The following is a 17,814-nucleotide window of genomic DNA, read 5'->3' as shown; positions in this document are numbered from 1 at the left end:
ACACGCGTCATGTTTTCATTTCTGTAGTGGGAGGTTACAAAATAAAAATCACAAGCATTTTACGTTCGTGGTCTTATGTACTGTAACACGTTCCAGTTTTCGTCCAAACAGAAACGTCAACATTTGTATTTCGTTACGTAAATGGCTAATTACAACACTCATATTTAACCAAAATATTTCCTACATTCGATACAGATTTATATTCGCAAAATAATGGCAAACAAGGACAGAAACAAAACGATTTTGCTGGAATTGGGGAAACTGCCAGAAAACAACCAATGCGCAGACTGTAGCGCGCCGGGTGAGTGACAATGTAGTTCCATTTAAATCCTAGTAAATTCAAGAGTTAGGGATGAAGTTGCCAATGAGTGTACAATTTCTTCACATTAATTAATTCAGCCCATGTTCTGACTTGTATGTGTGTGGTGTGTTAAATAGTCATGTATAGGGTAAATGCTTGTGTGTGTCATGTAGACATCGCTTTCTCACTACTCAACAATAACTTCTACCTACAAGGCTTGCCCGCTCATTAAGCGACCGCCAATGGCGGAAGATTGAAGAGGGTGTCATTTTCTGCGCTAAACTGACCAAGACGCACCTCCAACCTCACGTAATTCTAGCCCCAAAACAATGTCAATTTCTCTCAACCAGTGTCATATGGGCTTTTTAGGTGGGCGCTGATGCCGCCCTGTGATAAGAAGTGCCCACTTTGTTATAGGCAGGGGCGCAAAATATTTAGCTTGACTATTCCCAGCGCCTTTCTGGGGTGCTGTTGGAGAGACTGCCATACTCCACCAACTTTCCGTCCAAAAAAATGATTAACATAAATCATATAGCAGATATCGTAGTGTATATGGTATGTGACCTTTTCTGTAGCCCACAGGCTGGATATAAAAGCTATGACAATGTAGTGAGACATCATGCAGGTTTCTCCGATCAAATAGCCTAACTAAATGACGCCCAATCAAATAAAAAAATGTGCTGACATGTTAACCAACAACGTATTAGGTGCGTTCGTAAATTCACTCTGGCGATCTACTCCCATTTCAGAGCACTCTCGTCTGTGTGTCAGAGCGCAGAGTAACATGCATTTTCCAACGCGCAACACACGTTGAATATGACAGTTGTCAGTAAACGTCGGCAAAAACAAGTTATTAAATTGTTGCCAGCAGCACAGTTAGTCGCCAACGCTCTAGATAACATGAAAACAGCCTTACAATTGCCAGAATGAGGTGTTCTCTCATTTGTCTGGAAGTGGCTAGCTAGCCAAGTTAGCTTGAGTTATGAGGTCAGAACGCTCGGATCAACCCTACTCCTCAGCCAGTGCTCTCCGGGAGCGAAACGCTATGAATTTATGAACAGACAATCTGACAATGCTTTGAATTTACGAACGCCCAGAGTGCACTCTGGCACTCCAAAGTTAATTTATGAACATACCGTTGTAATGCGCTTACACATTCGAGCGTCTCTCAGCCTATGTTATGCAAATTAGTTGCTGTATGTGATGATGACGCTGGGGCATGCTGAGGGAGAGTTTTTCGAGAGGCGCTTGTGTGTTTCCGGTTAGTGCTTGGGTGCACTGTGTTCATCCAAGTAAATTACAACTTGATCATTTTATGGGAAATAATCGTACTCGAATGTTTGTGAGTCAACAAACTACATGTGAGTTTCGGTGGCCTTACAGGCTCATTACAATATCCTAAAAACAGGACCGGTCAAATTAAAATGGGAAATATGAAATGGATAATCAGGCTACAACTGCTGTCCAGGACTTTCACCATAGGAGCTAAATTGTCATGATCTGTGGTTTCAAGTTTGTTTTTGATGAGCTGATCATAGTGAAAAATAAAATACTTCTGCATTTCCTGCTGTGTAAACCAGTGGAGGCTGCTGAGGGGAGGATGACTCACAATAATGGCTGGAATGGAGCAAATGGAATGGCATGGCATCAAACACATGGAAACCGTGTGTTTGTTGTATTTGATACCATTCCACCTATTTCGCTCCAACCGTTACCACAACCCCATCCTCCCCAATTAAGGTGCCACCAACCTCCTGTGGTGTAAACACATTGCAAATAGGCTCAGGATAACTCCTGATAAAGTTAGGTAGCTGATATTTAGAGCTTAAATAGCCTAATTGATTAGTCACAGGAATCAGGACTAATAAAGCAAATGCAACAGCCTGTTTTACAAATGGTGGGCCTAACACATGGATGGGCATTCATAAAATTACGTTGCAAGTGGACAGGGTAGGCAACACCCCAGTAAGCACGGACCAGCAGTTGTTTTTTGGTGCAGTCCAGCCCGGCCTTGATTTCCACTGACGTTGGTTTTTGATCCGGCCTGGATAAGCGTTGATTTGGCCCAAACATAGACATCTATAAATGATGTCTTTTCAACTTTAATTCCGAACGGAAAATGAACCTGATTTCAATGTCCGGACAATACGTCTTTTCATCTTTCATTCAGAACCTAACTTCAACGTCTGGACAATACGTCTTTTCATCTTTCATTCAGAACCTAACTTCAACATCTGGAAAATACGTCTTTTCAACATCAGTTTGCTTACTGGTACTATTTTTAGTTTTACAGGGGCAGCGATATTTTTGTCTTGCCTAGGTGACAGAATAACCAGGACTGGCCCTAGCACCATTTGACTATTTTGAAAGATATCTGTGATTTTCAGTGCTGAGTGACACCACACAGAGATGGTCATTCATTCTTTGATCTCTGTTTTTCCATGAGTTTTGAGTGATCTTGAGTCTTGTCTCTTTCTGGTGATCCTCCCGTCCTCTGCATACACTGTATAGATCCTGACTGGGCGTCCTATAAGCTGGGTGTATTTGTGTGTCTGAACTGCTCTGGAGTGCACCGCAACCTGTCCAACATCAGCCGCGTTAAATCCATACGGCTCGACTTCTGGGATGACGAGCTAGTGAAGGTAATGAATGGATCTCTTACAGCAGGGGTCAACACCAACCCTGGTTCTGGAGATCTTACAGGGTGTTCAGGTGTCTCGTTCCAGCCCAACACTAACCAGATCAATCCATCAACAAATGATCATTAACTTTGTGCTGGGGTGGAATAAAAGCCTTCACAACCAGTATCTCTTCAAGACCAGGTTTTGTGACCACTACATGTCAATTTCACTCCTGGTTCTCATCTTGGAGGACCACTTTGGGTACTGGTTTGGTTTGCAATTTTAATCAATACAATGTATTTATGTCCTCTGTCAATTTCCTTCTTTTGGGGTGTTTGTTTGGGTACAAAGTTCATGAAAACCAATGGAAATGCCACAGGCAGAGCCATCTATGAGAAAGCAGTCCCAGCATTCTACTACCGGCCCCAGCAAGAAGACTGTGCGTAAGTATTGCCATCCCAGGTAATTTCACTACTTCACTGACAAGTGCTCTTGGCACTGGGCACTCGTTTTTGTACAAACGAATGGCAGGATTTAGGGAAGTTGAAGGATGCTGACTTTGCGCATCAATGTAGGAAGGGGAAGGAAAGGATTGTATTGTTTAAAAAAATAAAGAAGTGGAACTTCTGACAATGGAATTATAAATCATTTAACCAGTCAGTCCATTGTTGTCTCTCCCTCCCAATGAAAAATGATTTGTCTTTTGAAGGTTTAAGAAAAACAAATGCAATGGACAATACTTAGGGTTTCTATTCACCCTGTCTAAAACAATGCAGGAGAAACTGTGGACTCAAGGATCCGATAAGCCTGTGAAACTGTAGAACATTTCATCTTTTTTACCCCCAGCGTCTTAAGGGAGCAGTGGATAAGAGCAAAATATGAGAGGATGGAATTTACCGGCGAGACAAAGTATCCCCCACTGGCCTACACGACAGGTGAACGGCTTTACTGCTTGTCTGTGGACGTTCAAATCACATGTTATAACACAGAGAACCTCTGCCATTTCTTCTATATTTCTGTATTATTTTAATTGTGGTCTTCTGTATCTCAGTTGGTAGAGCATGGCTCTTGAAATGCCAGGATAGTAGGTTTGATTCCCAGGGCCACCTCTACATGACAAATATATGCGCGCATGATTGTACTTCGGGGTTGGATAAAAGCGTTTGCTAAATGACATACATTGAAATATTGTCCACAGTGAGGCATTTTGCAGGGTCAATGTAGTTTGTTCATCGTACACTGACAAGAAAAACCTATTCTTGTCACACTGACACTTCTGTGGACCTACAGCAGAGCATTGTTCACTTGAGTAAAAACCACACACAGAGACATGAGAGGCATACCCACATGTATTGATGAGTTACGGAGACGTAACAGAGTACACTTCTGTGGACCTACAGCAGAGCATCGTTCACTTGAGTAAAAACCACACACAGAGACATGAGAGGCATACCCACATGTATTGATGAGTTACGGAGACGTAACAGAGTACACTTCTGTGGACCTACAGCAGAGCATCGTTCACTTGAGTAAAAACCACACACAGAGACATGAGAGGCATACCCACATGTATTGATGAGTTACGGAGACGTAACAGAGTACACTTCTGTGGACCTACAGCAGAGCATCGTTCACTTGAGTAAAAACCACACACAGAGACATGAGAGGCATACCCACATGTATTGATGAGTTACGGAGACGAAACAGAGTACACTTCTTTGGGTTTCCATTCCAGGTTTCTATGAAGGGATGCTGTGGAAGAAGGGGAAGGAGAAGGGACAGTTTCAGAGAAGGAAGTTTGTTCTGTCTGAGAAGGAATTCACCCTGGCTTACTACAACAAGGAGGATGTAAGTGTGAGGTCATTGACATGCTGGGTAGCTTTGCTGCACGGCCAAATTTCTAAACTGTTAATGGTCACATACTTTGAACGTCTGACTACTGAAAGGTGAAAAGAGTGCAGTGCCTGTCGTGGTCATTTCCTGTATTACTAAACATTGAGAGAGCAAACCACACACAAGTCAGAGTATGTTATAAAGTCCATATTTAATGATATATGAGCTTCACCATAGCCCTGTGACTCTCAGATCAATTCAGTGTCTATAAATTAATTCTCTGAGAGTGCTTACAAAACAGTTCTTAGTATCAATTATAGCCAAGACACACCCATCTCAACTCACATGACAAATAACAGATCTTAGGAACATTACACAAAGAACATTTTACTTGAAAGAGGAGTATCCCATAGCTAGATAGCATTAGCTATACATTATTGTTCAGTTTGGTCTCCTAAATAAAGTTCCTATCTCGTTCTTGGTACCACGTAGGACCAAAACATTACCTCATCCAATGGCATTTATCAATTGTCAATTCTAGATACTCCCATCTCAAATACACCCCCTCCTGGACATGTGTCTACTGAAAGGTGAAAAGAGTTCAGTGCCATAGCTCTGCTAATATTTACAGGGGTTCACTTGTGAATCATCTTAACATAATTTGACTATGACATATGTTCAGTTTTCTCTCAAGTCAGGCTTACAAATAGTTAAGCCACATTGTTGAATTTTCACTGGGCTTGCATTGTACACATCATCACTCTGCGCCCTCAGCCGTCCAAAGGGCCCAAAGCGCTCATCTCCATCAAAGACGTGAATGTGACCTTTCAACCTGAGAAAATTGGTCACGCCCATGGTCTGCAGATTACCTACCAGAAAGACAGCCACACCAGAAGTATTTTTGTCTACCACGAAAGTGGAGAGGTGGGCATTTTTCTCTGTATTTCGCTCTTTATTATAGAAGAGTAGCTTTTGTATAGCCTGGTGATCAAAGATCTGTCACTGTGTTTTATACAACTCCTTTGCCATATGTTTGTTATGAAAGTGAAAAGTACAGAGGAGTTGGATAAATCACAAACTGATCTCCTGGTACTACCAGTTGAGATAAGAGAAAGACGTTTGCCGTCACATGGCCTCATCCAAAACACGAGGAAGTGGATAAGTGAGCAAGAAGCCATGCTAAAATATTTACAACTTTGCAAAACAAGCTTTTGTTAGTATTTTTGTCTGAGATCTTTGTTGATCTGCTTGTATTCACAGTTGGTTGGAGATTTTATGGCATCCTCCTGTAGCAGATTATGCTGTATATCAGTGTGTAAAGCTTACTAGTCTTCCCTGCTTAGGAGATTGTCAACTGGTTTAATGCCATTCGAGCTGCTCGCTTTGCCTACCTGAAAACAGCATACCCCACAGGAAGTGATAAAGAAGTAAGTGTTTGTTAGACTATATTTCAGTAAAGTTCTCTCTGGTATATGCCCTTCTTTTCAACCATGTTTGTACCGGCACAGTATCTCTATTTCCGTCAAATCAGAGGCTACCAATGTCTCCCCCACATGAATTTGGTATTTTTATTGTCCCCTGTAGACCATTCACTTTAGGGTGTAAACATACTATAAATTCCATTATTATACTTATGATAAAATGTCTTATATTCTACTGAGCCATTTACTTTATGCTGTTAATCTTATTTCTTATAGTTGTTGCATTGTCGAGAAAGAACTTGCAAGTAAGCATTTCATTGGACGGTCTATACCACGTGTATCCTGTACATACGACTAATAAAACGTGAAACTATAGGGTGTTGTTATGCCGTGTGAAGACATACTTCAATGAATCAATGCATTAGAGGAAGTTCAACACGTTTCAACTTTGAGAGGGTGTCACAAGATAGTATTTCCAGTAACTATTGGCTTGGTTTTATGTTGCAGAATACCAGTACATTTAGATGTAAATATTTCCTAAAGAACAGACAGTGGTTCCTAGTGCCTAAGGACATATTCAGCAACCATAGCAATCAATAACTACTGTTGCAATTAGCAATAAATGAATTGATGCTTATAAATGCTTCTTCTGTATTCCTCTTCATTATGTGTATTCTGACAGTTGAGGACTAGAATTACCAGAAACTACCTCAAAGAAGGATACATGGAGAAGACAGGTCCTATGGTAGGTAGTTACTTTGTGATTATCATACTAAATAATGACATTGGATAGAAGAAACGTAAAGTGACCTGGTTGTTACAATGTAATCGCATTATGAACACTGTGACAATAAAGTGTATTTGTTGGGAAGCAAAAGGAGACGTTCAAAAAGAGATGGTTCATCTTGGACTCCCAAGACAGGAAGCTCCTTTACTTCAAAAGACAGCTGGTAAGAAAGGAGTCCACCTCCTCATTATCTCAAAAGGGTGTGTGTGTGTGTGTGTGTGTGTGTGTGTGTATTCGCTGTGTACCTGTGTGTATCCCTCGAATCCTAATCTCTACACTATCAACATGTTGTGTGTGTCTGTTTACTACAGGATGCTGAGGAGCTGGGAGTTGTGTTCATCGGCACAGAGACCAATGGTTACTCAGTGAGTGAGTGCATTCCCAAAAGGACCAGAGGCAACCGGTGGAGGTGTGGAGTCACAGTGGACACGCCGGACCGCCAGTTTGTCTTCATGTGTGAGCAGGAGAGGGAGCAGAGAGAGTGGGTGGAGGCCCTCAGAGAGGTCATCTCTAAACCCATGCAGCCCCAGGACTACACCAGTAAGAGCCATGTCACCAGTATTCACACCACAGGAGACTCCTGAGGGGAGGACGGCTCATAATAATGGGCAGAACGGAGTGGATGGAATGGCATCAAACACATGGAAACCACGTGTTTGATGTATTTGATACCATGCCACTGATTCCGCTCCAGCCTATTCCACGAGCCCGTCCTCCCAAATGAAGGAGCCACCAACCTCCTGACACACACTATGCACGTACTGTACATAGTATATATTCATACACCATATGGTGAATAACCTAATATACGCTTTTCTGGCTTGTCTTGTTTCAGCTGAAGCCAACATCCGAGGGAAGAGTTGACTTTAGAGAGAGAGCTGAGGGAAGAGTTGACTTTTGAGAGAGAGCTGACTTTCGAGAGAGGGATTCCACCAACATTGGCTGCAAAACCCACTCTGAAGACTCATCTACACTGAACAAATATATAAACACAACATGCAACAATTTCAAAGATTTTACTGAGTTACAGTTTAAATAAGGAAATCAGTCTGTTGAAATAAATTAATTCAGACCTAATCTATGGATTTCACAACTGGGAATGCAAATATGCATCTATTGGTCACAGATACAGAAAACCAGTTAGTATCTGGTGTGACCACCATATGCCACATGCAGCGTGACACATCCTCTTCGCAAGTTGATCAGGCTGTTGATTGTGGCATGTGGAATGTTGTCCCACTGCTGTTCAATAGTTACTGGATACTGGCGGGAACTGGAACACGCTGTCGATCCAGAGCAATCCCAAACATGCTCAATTAGTGACATGGTTGGTGAGTATGCAAGCCATGGAAGAACTGTGATTTTTTTGGATTCCAGGAATTGTGTACAGATCCTTGCGACATGAGGCCGTCCATAATCAGGCTGAAACTTAAGGTGATGGCGGCTGATGAATGGCACGACAATGGTCACGACAGGATCTCGTCACGGAGTCTCTATGGAGTCAAATTGCCATCAATAAAATGCAATTGTGTTCATTTTCCGTAGCTTTATGCCTTCCCAAATCATAACCCCACCGCCATGATGGGGCACTCTATTCACAACGTTGAGCTTCCCTGAGACCGTTTCTGGCAAGTTTGTGCCGAAATTCTTCAGTTTTGCAAACCCACAGTTTCATCAGCTATCTGGGTGGATGGTCTCAGATGATCCCCCAGATGAAGAAGCCGGATGTGGTGGTCCTAAAATTTTAGAGAAATAAATTTTTTGGTGCATCTGGAACATTTCTGGGATCTTTTATTTCAGCTCATGCAACATGGGACCAACACTTTACATGTTGTGTTTCTATTTTTGTTCAGTATATAAGAAAACTTCCAGTATCACTGCATTGAATGTATCCCCCTTAGTGACAGCAGGCCTCTAAATATATTACTTCTTGGAGGACAATGTCTAGGACTGTGGGTTGTTTATTTACAATGCAGATACATGGTTCTACTGGAATTATTGAAAAATGAATTGGGGCAGTACTGTCTCACCACAAATGATGGACAAACTAGATGCCTTGCTCGGCATGGAAGGTAAAATTGTTATTCTCAAACCTTACCTATTAAAATGGCAGAGTTGTGTGTGTGAAACCAGGTCAATTCTGTTGCTATGAGAAAGGAAGTGAGTGTGCGTACATGTTATAAAATGAATATCAACTGGAATAATATCTAATACCAACTGTGATTACTAATAAAAACTGTGATAATATAACAACTAAGTATTAGAAGGGTATGTTTTTAGCCCTTTTCTTTAACAAAGGGTATGCCATACCCTCACATACCCCCTCAATTCGAGCCCTCAGCGTCTTCTGAGTTGAGAGCAATTGAATCCCTGCCTCCTTTATCATTTCACAATACAATCAAATCAAGCCACTACATTTGAATTCCAAGCCAATGTCACCACATGAGCGCTAGAGGGTAGCAGATGCGTTGTCTAGTATGTTTCGACAGCGTTTGTCTGCTACTGTTTGCCGTAGTTGCCGGGTATTGGAGGTCAGCTTGGAGGAGGCGTGCGTCTGAAATATTTCGTGCAAAATGTCATGAAAGTACAGAAAATAAAGGAATATAGCGTTTTAAACAATTATGTAATTTACAAAAATGTGTATCGCTGTTGAGCGTGAAACTTCAATTGTACAAGAAGCGAGAGAAAATATAACAAATTAACGGATAAATTCCTCCGTCCGTTTTGTCCTACAAAGAAAGAGGCGCAGACCACAGTTTGACAGCGCAGTCTAAACTGCGCAGGCCTGGCATTAGATAAACTGCTGTAGGGCGGCATCAAAGAATATATGATATTTATGAAAGAACAAAGACTTTATTGATTTGTGAATTAAAAAAACAGTTGCAAATATGAGGAAGGACGTGAGGATATTACTCGTTGGGGAACGTAAGTGGCTGATTCATTAAATATAGCTGGCGCTTGATGCCTACACAGTAATTAGCTAGCATGCTAGCTAGCTTAACTCCGCGAATACATTCAATTAATCAAAATACAGGGTATATACGAATGTACACCTAGGTTGTGTTTTGTACTTGTATGACCGCACAACTAAGAATACCATTGCATCGAACTGATTCAATGTGACATTGTGAAGATGTTAAGCCAACAACATACCTCGCTAACTAGCAAATGCCGCAGTCAAATGTGAATGGCTAGTTAATAAAGACTGTTGGTTCGTTCACTTAGTAATACGCACACTGTAGCTGTAGTTATTTAAAGTATGTTTGGTGTAACTTCTAGCCACAGTAATTAACTAGTTAGCTAGTAATGTAGGTTAGGATCGTATCAATAGAACACTCACTCAACCTTGCACGCGCTTTGCACTATCGATCTGTCCTCGTGCACACTGTCAGCTTGACATTCCATGGAACCAGTAGAAATCATGTTCTGCTCAGATTTGTGTATTTTAGCCATTTGGCCACATTGCAACTTTTGACCTCCACAATACACTTCTCCCAAATCCCCATTGCCACATCTAGTGCACTTTGCAAATTAGGGCCCTATTTCATTTACATTCATCTTCTCCCATATCCACAATGCATATATTTTTAAGCTATGTAATTTAAAAAAAAATTGAGAGCGACTATTGTCAATGATCACATTGGTACATTGGGTAGAATGTGATAGAACTGAGACCTTTAAAGGAACTTGTGACAACATGCTGGTTGTCCTCCTTTCTGCCCTGTGTTCTTCACTCACATCTGTTTATCAGATGCAACTGGCTGGCTGACCTACATTGACACATTCTCTTTGGCGTTGCTGACAGGTCCCTTGAGAGGGCAGCCAAAACCGTATGTGTGTATGCTAACGTTGGTGATATCACTCTGCAACCAATGATGCATTTACACAGACAGCCCACTACTGATCTTTTTCACAATTACTGGAAAAGGAGCTGAACTGATTGGTCAAAAGACCAAGTAGTAGTCTAAAAGGATCAGAATTGGGCAGCCAGACTGTAAACACAGCTCAAGTGTCCATAGATACAAGTCCTTTCCATGCACCTGCAGAGGCTGCCCCTGTTCTTGAACTTGGTGAACTGTCCTACCGCTCTTGAAGCAGGAGCCCATTCACTGATCTGACTCAACATAATAAGCTACTGCAGGCTAATTGAACCCGGCTTGATAAAACCCCTCCATCGGCGTTAGATCAATGGTTATGGTAGGAAAAAAGGATGCATGTTGAAACGTATCAGAACTGCAACTCTCTGTGCAGTATCTGCAGCCCTGTGTCCTCTGGCTGTGCACCATATCAGAACTGCAACTCTCTGTGCAGTATCTGCAGCCCTGTGTTCTCTGGCTGTGCACCATATCAGAACTGCAACTCTCTGTGCAGTATCTGCAGCCCTGTGTCCTCTGGCTGTGCACCATATCAGAACTGCAACTCTCTGTGCAGTATCTGCAGCCCTGTGTCCTCTGGCTGTGCACCATATCAGAACTGCAACTCTCTGTGCAGTATCTGCAGCCCTGTGTTCTCTGGCTGTGCACCATATCAGAACTGCAACTCTCTGTGCAGTATCTGCAGCCCTGTGTCCTCTGGCTGTGCTCTATGGTGCTGGATTCAATCAAGTCATGGAATTTAATAAGACACTCCAACACTTAACTAGTCCCTGTTCATGCTTGCCAGCTGCTCTTATCTTCACACTTCAGTCACTCAACACATCAGTCTAACAGTCTGTAATGTATGCAGAGCCGTAGCCGACACAATCTCAAATTCATTCTACACTGCCTTCACCCACCTAGATAAGAGGAATATCTATGTGAGAATGCTGTTCATTGACTACAGCTCAGCGTTCAACACCTTTGTCACCTCCAAACTCGTCACCAAGCTTAGGACCCTGGGACTGAACACTTCCCTCTGCAACTGGATCCTGGACTTCCTGACGGGCCACTCCCAGGTGGTGAGGGTAGGCAACATCACCTCCGCCACGCTGACCCTCAACACGGGGTCCCCACAGGGGTGTGTGCGATTAGTTCCGTCCTGTACTCTGCACATGACTCCAACACCAAGTTTGCTGACGGCACGATGGTGGTAGGCCTGATCACCAGTGACGATAAGACAGCCTACAGGGAGGATGTCAGTTACATGACAGTGTGGTCCCGGAGCAACAACCTTTCCCTCAATGTCAGTAAGACCAAGGAGCTGATCTTGGACTACAGGAAACGGGGGAGGGGGCGAGCACTCCCCCATCCACATCCCTGGGGCTGCAAATATTTATACTGACTCTACGCACACGCACTCGCATACATTCATCATATATGCTACTCTTTTTATCATATTTCCTGATGCTTAGTCACCTTACCCCTATACATATATACCCCTATCAGTATCTCTGCACATTGTAAATATGCTATTGGAACTGACCGTGTATATAGCATACTTACTTCATGTTCTTATTTCTATTTCTCATGTTTTTGCTCCACCTTGTTCGTTTTTGTTCAACATTGATATTGATTACTGCATTGTTGGGGTTAGAGCTGGCAAAGAACAGCATGGCACTGTACTTGTCCACGTGACGTTGTCCACGTACCTTGAAACCTGCACATTGAATGGTACAATGTTGAGAGGTGACACTAAAGCTCAATTGATGATGTCTCCCTGTGTGAGATGATCTCCCATCACAGGGAGTATCTCCTCATTGTAGCCTGGTTCCAGATCTGTTTGTACCGTCTCGCCAACTCCTATGGTCATTGTCATTGTCATTGTCACATGACTATAGAAGTTGGCAAGACAGGACAAACAGATCTGGAATCAGGCTATCCTGATTGCAATCACACACTGATGCTTATGTCTGACTCACACACTTGTCCTCTCGTCTCCACAGCCAAAGTGGGGAAGACGTCTCTGATCATGTCACTGGTCAGCGAGGAGTTCCCTGACGACGTTCCCCTTCGAGCAGAGGAGATCACCATCCCAGCAGACGTAACTCCAGAGAGAGTCCCCACACACATAGTGGACTACTCAGGTAACGCCACAGACCATACAGCCTGAACGTCAATCAATACTGAATGTTTAATGCTGAACACTGTTCAGTGTTACTAGACTGCCCCTACAGACAGACTATTATTTTTCGGAACTGGGATTCAGTCAATGCATGTTATGGCTGGAAACTGTGCTCTACTGACAGTACTTACGACAGTGGAGTAGGAGACGTGTCAGATTGACAAGACAATATCATACTGTCTTTGATGTTGTTGTCTTGTGTCTGTAGAAGCAGAACAGTCAGACGAGCAGTTGTATCAAGAAATATCAAAGGTTGGTAGGATACCATTTTAACCCTGTATTATCCCCATAAAGTGAACATCTATCCCCACCAAGGTAGAATAACATTCTCTCTTTTTTACAGGCAAATGTTATTTGCATAGTTTACTCAGTCAACAACAAGAAGTCCATTGAGAAGGTCAGTTTATAAACCAAGCATTCTCTCTGACATTTTATGTCTTGATTTAGTAACAGCCCACTGCCTACACGTTGTTAACTCTGTTCACCATGTCGGCCATATTGAATTAAAGAGAGCGCAGGGCAGGCCTGTGTTCTGAGTTTTGGCAGTGCAGCTGTAACAGGGTTTGATACGTGTTTTCTCTCTTCTAGGTGACAAGTCATTGGATTCCCCTCATAAACGACAGGACGGACAAGGATAGCAGGTGTGTGTGTAGTGTGCTTGTGGTGTGTGTGTGTGTGTCTCCCCTTGGTCAGGGACAGTGGGGGTATACAGTCTGTTACTAAATCCCCGGTGCATTTGGAAATGATTGCACCAACACCTAAAGTGCTGGTGTAGTTTTTGACAGCTTTGCCACATTTCACTTAGTAGATTGAAACGGGTGTCAAGTCATTTCAATGACATGCCATTCATTATAAGACCAGCCTGCTATATGGACCAGTTATGTCATAGACAAGGGAAAGTACAGTACCTTGTACCTGTTTGTGTAACCTACTCCATATCAATGTGATAATAGAGGAAAGGTTACTGAATGACTAATGGCTATGTAATGTAATACTGTGTGATACGGCCTCCCGAGTGGTGCAGTGGTCTAAGGCACTGCATCGCTGTGCCACAAAAAATCCTGGTTAGAGTCCAGGCTCTGGCGCAGCCGGCCAGGACCGGGAGACCCATGGGACGGGGCACAATTGGCCCAGCGTCGTCCGGGTTAGGGAGGGTTTGGCTGGAAGGGATGTCCTTGTCCCATCGCGCTCTAGCGACTCCTGTGGCGGGCCGGTGCGCAGTGCACGCTGACAAGATCACCAGGTGTACGGTGTGTTTCCTCCGACACATTGGTGTGACTGGCTTCCGGGTTAAGTGGGCATTGTGTCAAGAAGCAGTGCGGCTTGGTTGGGTCCTGTTTTGTAGGACGCACGGCTCTCGACCTTTGCCTCTTCCTAGTCCGTACTGGAGTTGCAGCGACGAGACAAGACTGTAACTACCAATTAGGATACGAGGAAATTGGGGAGGAAAAAGGGGTCAAATGAAAAAAGACAGTTTTCAGTTTTCCATATGGGAAGCAGAAGGTCATGGACATTGTTGTCACCTCTTAGCTGTAAGTTGAATTGCAGACAGCCAAACAACATTGATTTAATCTACCATTATACAGTATGTTGAGTGTTTGTATAGCAGCAGACAGCCAGACAACATTGATTTAATCTACCATTATACAGTATGTTGAGTGTTTGTATAACAGCAGACAGCCAGACAACATTGATTTAATCTACCATTATACAGTATGTTGAGTGTTTGTATAGCAGCAGACAGCCAGACAACATTGATTTAATCTACCATTATACAGTATGTTGAGTGTTTGTATAACAGCAGACAGCCAGACAACATTGATTTAATCTACCATTATACAGTATGTTGAGTGTTTGTATAGCAGCAGACAGCCAGACAACATTGATTTAATCTACCATTATACAGTATGTTGAGTGTTTGTATAGCAGCAGACAGCCAGACAACATTGATTTAATCTACCATTATACAGTATGTTGAGTGTTTGTATAGCAGCAGACAGCCAGACAACATTGATTTAATCTACCATTATACAGTATGTTGAGTGTTTGTATAGCAGCAGACAGCCAAACAACATTGATTTAATCTACCATTATACAGTATGTTGAGTGTTTGTATAGCAGCAGACAGCCAGACAACATTGATTTAATCTACCATTATACAGTATGTTGAGTGTTTGTATAGCAGCAGACAGCCAGACAACATTGATTTAATCTACCATTATACAGTATGTTGAGTGTTTGTATAGCAGCAGACAGCCAGACAACATTGATTTAATCTACCATTATACAGTATGTTGAGTGTTTGTATAGCAGCAGACAGCCAGACAACATTGATTTAATCTACCATTATACAGTATGTTGAGTGTTTGTATAACAGCAGACAGCCAGACAACATTGATTTAATCTACCATTATACAGTATGTTGAGTGTTTGTATAGCAGCAGACAGCCAGACAACATTGATTTAATCTACCATTATACAGTATGTTGAGTGTTTGTATAACAGCAGACAGCCAGACAACATTGATTTAATCTACCATTATACAGTATGTTGAGTGTTTGTATAGCAGCAGACAGCCAGACAACATTGATTTAATCTACCATTATACAGTATGTTGAGTGTTTGTATAGCAGCAGACAGCCAGACAACATTGATTTAATCTACCATTATACAGTATGTTGAGTGTTTGTATAGCAGCAGACAGCCAGACAACATTGATTTAATCTACCATTATACAGTATGTTGAGTGTTTGTATAGCAGCAGACAGCCAAACAACATTGATTTAATCTACCATTATACAGTATGTTGAGTGTTTGTATAACAGCAGACAGCCAGACAACATTGATTTAATCTACCATTATACAGTATGTTGAGTGTTTGTATAACAGCAGACAGCCAAACAACATTGATTTTAGGGTTGTCACAATACCAGTATCACGATACTCTGAGGTATCGTGGCAAGGGAACAAAACATGAAGCGGACTATATTCTCTGAGGAAAACAGTCCTAATGTTTTTAGCCTTATGTTGTCACCTAGAATCACATGTTTATTTTCCATATAGAACACTGCATTTTACATACAGTAGGTTTTAAAGGACCATAGTGTTCATTCTGCTTTGTGTGTTCCGGCAGACTGCCAGATAACGTTGTCTTGGATTGAGCCTGGATTTCTTTAATAGGATCCGGTGTCAAGGCTAAGTCTGCCTGGATTACTGTTAGAGTTTAGTATAACATACTGTAGTTTGAAGGTTTGATCTGTTAGGTGACACTGACAATCTATTGGAGTCTAGAACCCCTGAGGACAAAATATTCCTTTTTGAGACATTCTCAGACAATGAATTCTCATGATTGTTTTCTCAGAGCCCTAACTGTGCCTTTCTCCTCCAATGGTCATGACAATGAAATTCACCTTCCTTTTGAATGAATGGATACATTTTCAATGACAGAGGGTTAACTGCCTGTTCAGGGGCAGAACAACAGATATGAACTTGCAACCTTTCGGTTACTAGTCCAACGCTCTAACCACTAGGCTTCCCTGCCGCCCCATATAAGATCATGTATGATGTTGTTGCAGGGTACCACTGATCCTGGTGGGGAATAAGTCAGACCTGGTAGAACACAGCAGTATGGAGACCATCCTGCCCATCATGAACCAGTACTCTGACATTGAGACCTGCGTGGAGGTAAGAGAACACTGACTGGTGACTCTGTTTACCGCCTCCATTTTGAGTGCCTAGCAAGAGTACATTGAGAATGACCATATAGCTAGGCTAATGAAAGTTGTTGTGTTACACTTGCGTCGAGGCTCAATCAAAATGGTATTGAACTACTAGAAATGTATTTTAAGGGTCTCTGATCATCTGATTAATTGAATTCAGGCCTGCAGAACTTTGATCAACAATGGTTTCATATTCTATCCCGGTTCTGAAATCCCAACAGCTGAAAACAGCATAAAAAAATCTAATTGATGCATTGACCTTGTGATGTAGGTTGTCTGCTGGCCCTGGGCTGGGAGACTCCTAATGTTTCAGCTAACCCCTGACTTCAGTTAGAATGTTATCTGTTGGCGGGTAAATGAGTCTGTCTTTCTGCTGCAGAGACCCTGGCAGTATTCATTATGGCACACAAAATAAAACATTTTGCAACGTAAAATAAAAATAAGCATTTATTGGCCAAGTCCACATAGTAAATTAGCCCTTTTCAGTCAGTTTCTTTGTTCTATTTGGTGCCTAATGAACATGACCCCTCTGTGTCTTTCTACTGACTGACTGAGTGTGTGTGCTGAGATGCATTTCTATCATGGAGGAAAGTAGTTGGCTACATCACTCTTCCATTGGTCTCATGTGACAACCCAGTCACATGTCCTCTCTGGCTAGATTCATTACAGGATAAAAGTAGTGGAGGTGGAGGGGACGACGTGTTGGAACACACACACACAGAGAATACACACACACAGAGAACACACACACACAGAGAATACACACACACAGAGAATACACACACACAGAGAATACACACACACAGAGAACACACACACACAGAGAACACACACACACAGAGAACACACACACACAGAGAATACACACAGTCAGATGTGTTAAAGTGACAACCTGGTCAGGATCCGTTATGCAGTTGTACTGCACAAGGTTCATGGGTACTTGTACGTGATGCAACACTGTTCAGTCTCTACATATTTAACATCTGTACACTCTCTTCCCCCCTGTGTGGAATCAGCCCCTTGTCATGGCAACGCCACTGGGGTTTATAGCCAGGCTGTTTCTGGACCCTAGTTTCACATTGAGAGATGACGT

General features: G+C 42.4%; 2 protein-coding genes across 7 annotated transcripts in view; both read left to right on the top strand.

Annotated features, from left to right (window-relative positions):
- The first annotated feature begins 57 nt into the window (after positions 1-57).
- On the top strand, positions 58-7,638 carry LOC110537857 (arf-GAP with dual PH domain-containing protein 2). Its single transcript, XM_021624282.2, has 10 exons — positions 58-301; positions 2,813-2,943; positions 3,274-3,365; positions 3,769-3,857; positions 4,658-4,770; positions 5,530-5,679; positions 6,099-6,182; positions 6,859-6,921; positions 7,049-7,126; positions 7,275-7,638. The coding sequence occupies exons 1-10, from the start codon at positions 214-216 to the stop codon at positions 7,545-7,547; spliced, it is 1,161 nt and encodes a 386-aa protein (XP_021479957.2). The 5' UTR covers positions 58-213; the 3' UTR covers positions 7,548-7,638.
- A 1,823-nt stretch (positions 7,639-9,461) lies between these two features.
- Positions 9,462-17,814, top strand: part of LOC110537856 (mitochondrial Rho GTPase 1-A) — a 36,103-nt gene continuing 27,750 nt past the window's right edge. For 4 of the 6 annotated variants that reach the window (XR_005035182.1, XM_036939005.1, XM_036939008.1 and 1 more), the window contains exons 1-6: positions 9,462-9,888; positions 12,824-12,964; positions 13,211-13,254; positions 13,346-13,399; positions 13,591-13,643; positions 16,578-16,686. Coding sequence is in view for 4 of the 6 variants with exons in the window: in XM_036939005.1 (XP_036794900.1) it covers positions 9,852-9,888; positions 12,824-12,964; positions 13,211-13,254; positions 13,346-13,399; positions 13,591-13,643; positions 16,578-16,686 (438 nt within the window). In the remaining 2 variants the exon portion in view is untranslated. The remainder of the gene's footprint in view (positions 9,889-12,823; positions 12,965-13,210; positions 13,255-13,345; positions 13,400-13,590; positions 13,644-16,577; positions 16,687-17,814) is intronic. The other 2 variants (XR_005035183.1, XM_036939007.1) reach the window with 1 other exon arrangement.

Source organism: Oncorhynchus mykiss, chromosome 12 (genome assembly GCF_013265735.2).
Source record: "Oncorhynchus mykiss isolate Arlee chromosome 12, USDA_OmykA_1.1, whole genome shotgun sequence".
Classification (NCBI taxonomy): domain Eukaryota; kingdom Metazoa; phylum Chordata; class Actinopteri; order Salmoniformes; family Salmonidae; genus Oncorhynchus; species Oncorhynchus mykiss.
The sequence above is the reverse complement of the archived record's forward strand: the minus strand, read 5'-3'. Positions and strand labels throughout refer to the sequence as shown.

Coding starts and splice junctions, on each gene's coding strand:
- LOC110537857 (XM_021624282.2), top strand. CDS start 214: ATGGCAAACAAGGACAGAAACAAAACGATTTTGCTGGAATTGGGGAAA. Junction 3,858..4,657: donor CCCACTGGCCTACACGACAG/GTGAACGGCTTT, acceptor TTTCCATTCCAG/GTTTCTATGAAGGGATGCTG. Junction 6,183..6,858: donor CCACAGGAAGTGATAAAGAA/GTAAGTGTTTGT, acceptor GTATTCTGACAG/TTGAGGACTAGAATTACCAG.